Raw genomic sequence first — 11,370 nt, 5'->3', positions numbered from 1 at the left:
GAATTCATATAGATTTTGGCAAATTGTTTAGATTGAAACCAAATGTTTGGTTTTTATAGGCTGGGTATAAAATACTTGAACTGTCAGTGGGCCAGAGAGAGAGTGGGAATGACTCTCTAGCCCAGTGCCTAGGACACTTACCTGCATAGGCACCAACTCCAGCCCCAGAGCACCCATTGGGAAAAATTAGTGGGTACACCGCACTCACCGGCAGCCAAGCTTCCCCCCTTCACCCCTCCCCAGCATACCACGTCCCTGCTCCTTCCCCTCCCTCCAAGCGCTTCCCATCCCCATCGCCTAACAGCTGTTTGATATTTTCAGATATTATACCAGCCTCTGGATTCCCCTGCCAATATTCATGGTGGGGGGTATTATTTACAGCTGTGTGAATAACTGATTTTTTGGTTCACTGGCAGTTCTGAACAAAATTGAAAACATTATGTAAATATCAGGATCATTTAACAGTATATAGACTTGTGTATGAGATTTTTCAAAGCTGACTAAGTGACTTGGCCACCAAATCCTATTAAAATTAATCACATTCTATATTTGTTATATATTAATACATATATATATTTTATATAGTTTCTGATGCTTTTCATGCTGTCATTTAAAGTGCCAATAACCATGCCTTTTAAAGGGCTTTCTAAAATAAACCTTTAAGATTTGGGTTTTGTTTTTTTTTAAAAATAGCTAATTTTAAAGGATAAATAAAACTAAGCAGTAAGACAAGTCCACCATGAATAGACTCATTGAAGTTAATAAGAATAAGTGTAAGGGTTTGCAGGATTGGGGCCTAAAATTGCATACTTTAGATGGCATTATAAGGCAGCAGGTTGAAGATTGGATGTCTTTAATTTTTTTTGCCTATTTAAAATTCCTGCAATAATTTACTTCCAAATCTGCTGGATAGTGTTGCTGTGCACCATTAAACAATTATTTTATTTCACCATAGAGCTGGCTGCATTTCAATGAGGGGCAAAATGTTTACCGGTACTTTATCCTTTTTGTGGCCAAACTGGTGGAGGGCCAATGCACAGGGAATAAGCAGAGTGGGTCATCTGCTACTGGCATCATGACTTCCAGTGCACAATTCCTCACTGATGACAGCGGCACCACTGAATAGTGGGACATGTTGCTGCTTTTATAAGGAGGCTGTGTTTCAAGCAAGCACATCCTGCATACAGGAGTATGTACTAGACAGCTGCAGGGTAGGACATGTCTCATAAACAGCAGAATACACCTACACTGGGATGTCATTTTAATGCTGGATTGTTAGCTTCTGGTGCTCTCAGTGATATGGGGAGAATTCTTACATTTTACAGGAAAAGCCACATGGATGTAGCAAGTTGCCTGATGCTTGTAGAATATATTCAGTTTAGATCTGCATCTTTATTCCATATGGCAAAAAAAAACCCTGGCCATTCTGACATGTTACATTATACAGAGGAAACATTCATATAAGGTTCTTTATTCGTGTTAGATGTGAGTATTGTACTGTATTTTTCCTAGAATACATTAATGTTAAAATTCATCATTCCCCCCCTTTTTTTTGTTAAGGATGTATGTAAGAATGGCTGTGTTGTTCCGTTCCTTGTTACTTTATTTCTGGATCTCAAAGTGGCTATAATCCTGAGGAAGAAGACCAAATGTCTTAATAAATTATGGCAAACAATCCACTGATATAACATCATCATTCTGGAAAAACAAAAATTTTCTTTTAAAAAGATTGGATGTAGAAGTCCTATAATAAAAGGAGACATTTAAAGTTTTCAAGGCTTTCAGCAATCCAGGTCTTACAGAATGAACCGTTACACAACCATGAAACAACTTGGCGATGGCACCTATGGCAGCGTGCTCATGGGAAAGAGCAATGAGTCAGGAGAGCTTGTGGCTATCAAAAGGTACGTGATATTGAATAAATGTGCTCTGAAATAGTAAAGATTGTAACTCTTTTATAATATGCTATTTATAGGCAAGAAAATAATTAATTTTTTGAAGTAAACTAAGATCTTAAAAAACAAAGATTGTGTGTTCTTTTAGATGTCTGATTTGATGACCTCAGACCACATTCTCAACTGGTGTAAAATGTGATTCTGTGGAAGTCAGTTGAGTTACACCAGCCAAGGATATGGCCTCTGAACAAAACCAGAATGTGTTTTAAAAATCAATCAGTGTTTTTTCTTCTCCTGGAGTAACTTTAGAAGAAAGTAATATAAGTGTGATTTTTTTTTTTCACCCGTAGAAGTCAAAGGGCAGAATTTGGCCTACAGTTGATAATTTAGGAAAAGCTGCTGGATCAGTGGTTATACTTGTTACAGTTATACCATAATGCCCGGAACAGGGCCGGCTCCAGGGCCCAGCACGTCAAGGGCGAGCTTGGGGCGGCATGCCGCGGGGGGCGCTCTGCTGGTTGCCGGGAGGGCAGCTGGTAGCTCCGGTGGACCTCCCGCAGGTGTCCCTATGGAGGGTCCACTGGTCCCACAGCTCCAGTGGACCTCCCGCAGGCGTCCCTGTGGAGGGTCCGCTGGTCCCGCAGCTCCGGTGGACCTCCCGCAGGTGTGCCTGTGGATGCTCCACCGGAGCCGTGGGACCAGCGGACCCTCCGTAGAGATGCCTGCAGGAGGTCCACCAGAGCCGCGGGACCAGCGAGCAGCAGAGCGCCCCCCGCGGCGTGCCGCTGTGCTTGGGGTGGCGAAGTGGCTAGAGCTGGCCCTGGCCCTGAATATCATAGTAACTAATTTCTTGCGAATGGTGTATGTCAGAAATTTAAGGGTGACTGCAATATACTTTTTGGTACTCTGAGATACTTTAAAGTGACCACCAAATTCTTCTCAAGTTTACATATTGAATTCCCATGATAGCTATGTTCCTCTGGGAAAAACTGAACTGTTTACTTCAAGAGTGGGTCTTGAGAGAGGTGTGGGTGAAAGAACTTTCTTGATAGCTGACTTGTGACTGTGAAACTCCGGGCCAGAAGAGATTGGAATAGCCACAAGCCTCTAGATTCAAATGGAAAATATGCTGCTCACACATGGTCTTCCAACAATAAGTGTTAACTACTATAAAAACAGATATATTACCTCTTAACTGGCAGATGGAGAGAAAGACCCTTACATGCATGCTTTAGCATTTGTAAGTTAAGTTACTGTAATGATAAGCAATATATAAGTACCTAGTTAAGTAAGTAAATAAGCCGGGTGACAGTTCGGTTTTAAATCTCGTCTTAAAACCGTTAGCTCCTGGGCACCCCTAAATCCTTAAATTCTTATGATGAGGTTCAGGTCCTATCCATTCTGTTTTGTGCAGAAGGGCATAAAATAGGTCTACAAAAGCAACCTTACTGTGACCCAGATATGATCCCATATAGAGCTTTTGGGGCAAATTATTCCTGTCAGGGGAGGGGAGTTCGGTTTCTAACTTCTGTGACTGACCAACTGTGCAAGATGTAGGACAGTTAGTCCAGGGAGCATATGAGAACAGTTACTATTTCCACTGACCCTAGGCTTTGCCCCAGCATGGCTCCTCCATGGGTTTCAGCTACAGAGGAATACCCCAGGCCCTGTTGCAACACTTGTGTCCTGACTGACTGCTACTTTGCCCATGTACACATTAAAAAGAAATTACCTTACTCTGGCCCATTATAAAACAAGAAGTCTCTTTGTTCCTAAGGGTCTGAGGTCTGACTCCATTAAATTTAATTTTGCTTTTACTACTTGTATTTTAGAAATGGTAGAACAGATGCATTTCATGTCTCATTAGATGCTGTAGTAGATTACTGCAAGCAATATATTCCTGCCTGTTTGCTTTGCCACACAATCCACTCTAACATATCTGCTTGTCATCAGGGAATCTAAATAATAAATGTAATGTTAAGGTTTTCTTGGATCTTCTGACAGGTTAAAGGTGAACACCAAAGCAATTCTGTTTCTAAAGGAAGAAACACATTGTGGGCCCATGAGAGCAGGTGTCTTTCCTAACCTGCTTTAATACAACCCTCATACTGTAGAGTTACAACTCTCTTCCCTCCTGCCCTTGGAATTTGGCTTTGTTTTCAAAGGCTTGGTAACTGGACACAAGCAAACAATATGCATTTTGATATGGCTAAATTTAAAGGTATACATCTAAGAACAAAGAATATAGGCTGTACCAATAGGATGGGAGACTCTTTCCTCAGAAGCAGTGTCTGAAAAAAAATTGGGGGATGTGATGGATAATCAGCTGAACATGCGTTTCTAGTGTGCTACTGTGTCCAAAAGAGCTAATGTGATCCTTAGATGCATAAACAGGGGAATCTCGAGTAGGAGTAGGAAGGTTATTTTACCTCTGTATTTGGCTCTGGTGTGCCTGCTGCTGGAATACTGTTTCCATTTCTGGTGTCTGCAATTCAAGAAGGTTGTTGATAAATTGGAGTGGGCTCAAAGAAGAGCCATGAAAATGTTGAAAGGATTAGAAAACATGACATAGTGATTGAGCTCTTTAAATCTGTCTATTTAGCTTAACAAAGAGAAGATTTGAGTGACTTGACTACAGTCTATAAGAACCTATATGGGGAACAAATATTTAGTAATAGACTCTCTGCAGCCTAACAAAGGAAGGTATAACACAATCCAATGGTTGGAAGTTGAAGCTAGATAAAATGTATGCCTTACTTCCAGTCTGAATTTAACAGTGAGCGTAATTAACCATTGGATCAGTTTACCTAGGGTTGTGGTGGATTCTCCATCGCTGACAATTTTCATATCAAGATTGGATGCGTTCCTAAAAGATCCGTCCCAGGAATTATTTTGGGGAAGTTCTATAGCCTGTGTTAAAGGGGATCAGACTAGATGATTGCAATGATCCCTTCTGGCCTTAGAATCTATGAATACGTTAGTGCGCGTTTGACTTCAGGAAGAGCAAAACAAAGCCTGATGTTTGGATTCTAGTCGGGCTAGGCTGTACGTAACTTTCAGCAACCTGAGTCAGGCTTCCAGACCCCAGCAGGCTTGTACTCAGGCAGCTAGCCCATGCTGAAGTCAGTATCACCATGTCTGCACACCACTATTGTTATCTAGGCTAGCTAGATTGTCACTAACATGGGTATGGCTACCATGCTACAATAGCACTTTCACTTGCAGTGTAAACATACCCTAAGTGACCTCCCCTACTTCAGATTCCCAGGCCCATGTCTTATCCACTGGGTCATGCTGACTCCCAGACTTAAGGACATAGTTCAAATTACATAGGTGGGGTAAAATGCTTGCTGATATTTATAGAACTCCTGGGGATACCTTGGTCTATGTGGCTGGCTAGCTACCGTTTAAAAACTCTGTGTAGTGGTTAAATATCATACATTACGTTTAATTGTGGCAAACCTAAAAAAATGCAATTCAACTAGATTTAATAATTTTATTAATATTTACTAAAGTATGTTTGAAACATTGAAAATAGAATTTGATTGTTCTGCTGCTGAAAAGTGACACATTCCTGATCTTTCTTGGTTCTAAGAATATTTTGTATGTATTATTTATTTAGAATAAACTGTATTTTCTGGATTTTATTTCAGAATGAAAAGAAAGTTCTATTCTTGGGATGAATGTATGAATTTGAGAGAAGTCAAGGTAAAACTGAGAGCATAATGTTTTTTAATGTATACTGAATGTTGTGTCTTTATCTTCTTGTTTAAATTTACACCTTGGTTAGCCTTAAATATGAAACCAAATTACTAAGGAGCTAGAGGGAAAGCTTACTCTCCTACCTGATGTTTTTGTTCTTGAAGTTTTTACATCCAACAGAGTGTAACATAACATTTTAAATTAAACATTATATGAAGCAGTGTAGTGTACTGATTAATGGTGGAGCTGAAAAATTCTGTATCTTGTGATTTGTGATATTTATGTGATCTGGAAGGCTCTTTTATTGACTGTTTTCATCCAAGTCATATTCATTTATCTTGCATGCAAATGAATTTGGGTTGTGGTCATGATTTTGATAGCAACCTTAAAATATCCATTTACTGTAAGTTTTCTGTTGATTGGCATTGTCTTTTTTACATGCAAATTATAGATAAATGAGTTCCTGGTTGAAAAATATTGGATTTTTGTATGAAAATAGTTTCACTTGCACAAACTTGATACTCATTGAAAACTTGGCCCTGAAGGTTTATTCTTTCATAAACGTAACACTGATGTGGAGGAATGCAAATAGATATTCAGGAGAAGTACAGAAAAATAGACAAGATACGCTGCATTTGTCCAAGAACCTAGTGTAGAATTAACAAAACTTTAGGCATTGCTCTATTTTAGCTCTGTTGGATAACCAAAATTACTGTCATAAGTTGAATATACATGTTCCTGTATTGCAGTCTCTTAAGAAACTAAATCACGCCAATGTGATAAAGCTGAAAGAAGTTGTCAGAGAAAATGACCACCTTTATTTTGTGTTTGAGTATATGAAGGAAAATCTCTATCAGTTAATGAAGGACAGGTATGTTTCATTTGTAAAATATACAGTAGAATCTGGTGTTTGCAATTTTGTTAATGAGTTCCATTGATATCTTGAGCAATGTGTTAAAATTTCTGTTTTGAGACCCATTCCATACTTAGTAGATTCAAATTAATAAAAGCTGAGGTCAATGGAAGTTATGCCTGTATCTGAGGACAGAATTATGAATCGTTCAGCTTCTAGTATAGCTGGAATAACAGAACTAGATAAGAATTCTGATATAATCACATGCCTTGGGTGTATAGCAGCCATGCAGGAATTTGTGAAAGCAATTTTCTTAATCTCTTTTACTGTATGAAGGACAAAATGTAGGCAATCTGCAGCTCATTGGGGTAATCCGCTGGCAGGCCATGAGACAGTTTGTTTACATTAACCATCTGCAGGCACAGCCGCCCGCAGTTCTCAGTGGTCGCAGTTTGCTGTTCCTGGCCAATGGGAGCTGTGGGAAGTGGCGCGGGCCACAGGGACACACTGGCTACTGCTTCCTGCAGCTCCCATGAGCTGGAAACAGCAAACTGTGGCCACTGGGAGCTGCGGGCAGCCATGCCTGCGGATGGTCAATATAAACAAACTGTCTTGCGGCCTGCCAGTGGATTACCCTGATGGGCCATGTGCAGCCCGCAGGTTGCCCACCACTAGACTAATATTTCACCAACTGTCTATATTGTTCAGTTTGGCTTGTGGAGCGTCGGGGCAGTGGGGAGTGGTTGTAGGTACGCAGGAGAGAAAGAGAGAGACCAACATGTTTGTATACAAACATGGAACTTGATCTTTCCATCCTTTTGCAGATAAAATACCCTTTGCAATCAGAGAGAGTTTTACTTGAATATGGAACTCCATATTAAGCCCTTGATTATTAATATAAAAATTTTGCTTTGTTCTTTCACCCTTGAGGTTCAGTTACGTCGTAGGATATTGTGTAAAATGCTGAAAATGATCATTACTGGGAAAAAAAATCTCTCTAAAAATTGCTTGAAATAGTTAAATATTTTATGTAAATTTGTTTCTTTGCAGAAACAAGTTGTTCCCTGAGTCAGTCATCAGAAATATTATGTATCAAATATTACAAGGGCTAGCTTTTATCCATAAGCACGGTAGGTTTCTTTGTAGAATTTAACTGCAGCCCTCTTTTGAGAAAGAAGATAATGCACAGTAATCATAGAAAAAACTTTATGGGTGGGGTTATAGGTTAAACAGGTCAAGTTACAGTATTACAGAAAGTATGTGACTGTCATATGTAGTCTCAGAAATGTGCTATCTTAAGAAAGCCGCCTGGATTTTTAAATTATATTTGGTTCTTCTGTAATCGGAGGCTCTCTTTTCTGAAAGCATCAATAATTATTATTTAGAGACCGTTTAGTACCTTTCAGCCCTAGATCAAAGATGATTTTGATTCTGAAGAAAGTTGCATGCTGTGCTATACAGTGCATTTCTTATTTTTCTCAAGAGGGTATGTTTGGGGACAGTTGATACTTTGCAGATTGCAGTTTCATCTCTTTTAAGATATCAGAATAAAGTAGTGCAATATGTAGAAAAAATGTTGAAATTATTTGTTCACTGAAATACAAACTGAACATGTCTATTGCATGAAATCTAGCAGGTGTGAGCAGCCACAGCTCACTGAAGAAGTTGTGGGTGCACTGTATCTTTCAGAACTTACACAAATTTAGCAAAATATTCCACTTAATTTATTCTGGTGTGCAAAGCATCTTTTAAACTGCTTTCTGATATACTAGTATCAAGTCCCTTTATATTAAAAAGTATCATCCTACTCTCCTGTTCATTTTATCTTTATACTTTTTTCCTTCCCTCATCACTTTCTCTGCAATATGCCAGAGAATATAAGATGTTCACTGATAATGAAATAAAGAACATAGTATTGCACAGTAAGACTCTTGGATATAGTACTTCACTAAAAAGAAACTCTTCTATGCTTACTAATATTGTAAGTGATCCCTAAAGTATTGTGTTTGTGTCTTTTTGATTTATGACCATAGATTATTCTCTGGTTATCAACAAACTTTCTATTTATATGCATAAAATAGATGAGTGAGTCACATGTAGAGAACATGTAAAAAAGTCTCATTTCTATAAAATGTTAATGTGTTGTTCTAATCATAGATATATGGGCATAGATAGATGATGAAATTTACAAAATCACCTTTTGCCTTCATAATTAGAATTGAATCCTTGTGATTTTAGATTTTCAGTATAAAGTTAGTATGCATTATGCCTCTGGCGTTTAGGGCAGTGATGAAGCTCCTCCACGCCTGTCTTTTTTTCTGGCACGTCTTTCAGTGGTTCCCCAGCTGTGTCCCAGGTTTTTCAGCTCGGCTTCCACAGCTCTTTGCCATGTTGTTTTTGGGCGGCCTCGTTTTCGCTTGCCTTCGGGTATCCATCTTAGTACTGTTCTGGTGATGGAATCAGTTTCTGTCCGAAGCACAGGGCCAGTCCATCTCCAGTATCTCCTGATAATAATGGTACTCGTATATCTTCTTGGGTGAACATAGAAAACCAATAAATTCAGTAAATACTGAATTGCAGTATTGCTTAATGGGGTCAACAGATAGATAGATAGATACTTTCTACAAATCTAACAACATATTTGAATTAAACAGCAAGAATGATTAGACCATGTAGAGGAAGAAACCATGCTATACACAGCCTAATTTTAAAACACAGATACCTAAATACAATTTTCAAATCCTGTATTTGGATGCTCAAATTAGAATTTAGGTGCATGAAACAGACCTTTGTATGTGTAACTGCTGATACGAACATCTAAAATCAGAATTTGGGTGTCCTGTTAAAAGCCAGTTTTTGGAAGCTGGACCCAGAATGATAAATAAAACTAACTCCTACAAGAAATATTAACTGAAGAATTATTTCAGAGACTCTTGTTTGTTTATATATAAGAGGAAGAAACAAAAAAGTGCTCTGTTTCTAAAACTGGTTTCAGTTATTTAAAATTATTAAACAAAACAAACTTCCATTAGCTACCATTGCATTGATAGCCAAACTGTCACAGTACAAAATGAAACAGCCATTTCCTGAAAGCTGCTGCATGTTTTTGTTTTAAGTTTAGAGTTTTAAAACCAGGTAGTTTGTGCTTCTTAATTTACCAATAAATCCCAATTAAATTATAGGAAAACGGTTTCTTTCCTTTATAATATAACATACATTTGTTGAAAGTGTGTGAATGAAAGAAAAGTTTATGGTCTCTAGAGAATCCCAGAGTGAATTTTGTATGGCTAAATCAAAGCTGGTTGCTGAACAAGTGATGGCATCATTTGTCTTTTTCTGTATATACTCACAGGTTTTTTCCATCGGGATATGAAGCCTGAAAACCTTCTCTGTATGGGTCCAGAGCTTGTGAAAATAGCTGATTTTGGATTGGCTAGAGAACTAAGATCTCAACCACCGTACACAGATTATGTTTCCACCAGATGGTAAGTGATTTATGCAGTAAACGTATGACCTTAACTTACCCTTGCTTTGTACCTCCGCTTCAGAATTTGGCTCATTATGTGTTACAGGTACCGTGCTCCTGAAGTTTTGTTGAGATCTTCTGTTTATAGCTCTCCTATTGATATATGGGCTGTTGGTAGCATAATGGCTGAACTGTACACGCTGAGACCTCTTTTCCCAGGGACAAGCGAAGTAGATGAAATCTTCAAAATTTGCCAAGTATTAGGAACTCCAAAGAAGGTAAGTCCTATTGTAGATTTATAGTAGTATACATTAATGAGAATAAAATGAATAAATCATATGGAGTGCTATCTTGCCTTTAGTGGGTGCATATAAACTACTGACGTTGTAGTAATTGCTCGTGCAAACATTTGATGCTTTCTAAATTTTACTTTTGTTCTTATTGACATATAGAATAATATTCCTGTTCTGTGTATTAACACCCTTTATATGATGTGTGATTTTTATATCTACTTAATCCACATCATGATGAAAGCCAGATAAATGAAAGATTGCTTTTAAAAAAGAGGTTGCACCTGTGGCTTTAAGGATATTTGCATTAAAATATTTTTTCATTGTAATATTGCCAAATTATTATTCTGGAAATTATTATGATGTCTTAATTAGATTAATTAGATGTCTTAATTGTGCCTTTAAAGTGAGGAAACAATGGAACACATAAGTTAAGATAAAGCGCTTCTGTTTTCATGTAAATATTGTTAGCAATAGCATAAGGGGAGGAAAAATGTACACGATCTGTTGGATGTTAGAATTACTTTATTTTAGGCACCATATGCTATTTAAGGGCCAAGTTTTGGTAAATGTAGGCTGAGTAGTGCTTACAAAAATATGCACGTGTACTTGCATTTGCACACACACAGAAATTGCTTGCATAAGTAGATATCTGAGCAGGCAAATATTTGGGTATGCAAACGTTTATTTTCTGCAGGTGCAAATCAGGTTTTGTTCTTTTTAAAACAAAATCGTAAATGCTTGATTCTGCAGTGAGTTACAAAAGTACTACATAGATTAGTATTTGTAGTACACGCTAAATGCGTGTGCCACTTTACACAACACATAGAAAGACAGTCTCCACCCCAAGGAGCATACTGTTCAATTTGGACACAACAGTTCAAATGGAAGGAGGTGTGGAGATGCAACAGCAAAGAGACTTCATGAAAGAAGGTTTGAAGGAGGAGGTGAATGATGCTTGGTGCATGGGAAACGAGACTAGGGGATGACATGAAAGAAGGTGACAGGACCAAACAGTGGTATGAAGGGAAGGTGTATGGGAGTCAGGGACCTATAGTATTAATCAAGAGAAGAGAGATGTGAGCAGGGGTGGAAGGTAAAAATGAGAAGCCTGAACTTAATGTTGAAGATGAGAGGAAGCCAGTGAAGGGATTTCAGGAAGCA

General features: G+C 38.3%; 1 protein-coding gene across 4 annotated transcripts in view; it reads left to right on the top strand.

Moving 5' to 3' along the window:
• The first annotated feature begins 1,565 nt into the window (after positions 1-1,565).
• Positions 1,566-11,370, top strand: part of MAK (male germ cell associated kinase) — a 49,123-nt gene continuing 39,318 nt past the window's right edge. For 2 of the 4 annotated variants that reach the window (XM_032786921.2, XM_032786924.2), the window contains exons 1-6: positions 1,566-1,904; positions 5,549-5,603; positions 6,347-6,468; positions 7,501-7,580; positions 9,803-9,935; positions 10,023-10,194. In XM_032786921.2, coding sequence (XP_032642812.1) covers positions 1,804-1,904; positions 5,549-5,603; positions 6,347-6,468; positions 7,501-7,580; positions 9,803-9,935; positions 10,023-10,194 — 663 coding nt within the window. In that variant the 5' untranslated portion in view covers positions 1,566-1,803. Of the gene's footprint in view, positions 1,905-5,548; positions 5,604-6,346; positions 6,469-7,500; positions 7,581-9,802; positions 9,936-10,022; positions 10,195-11,370 lie in introns of those variants that run through there. The other 2 variants (XM_032786922.2, XM_032786923.2) reach the window with 2 other exon arrangements.

Source organism: Chelonoidis abingdonii, chromosome 2 (assembly GCF_003597395.2).
Source record: "Chelonoidis abingdonii isolate Lonesome George chromosome 2, CheloAbing_2.0, whole genome shotgun sequence".
Classification (NCBI taxonomy): Eukaryota; Metazoa; Chordata; order Testudines; family Testudinidae; genus Chelonoidis; species Chelonoidis abingdonii.
Note: the sequence above shows the minus strand (reverse complement) of the source record. Positions and strands in the feature narration are given on the sequence as shown.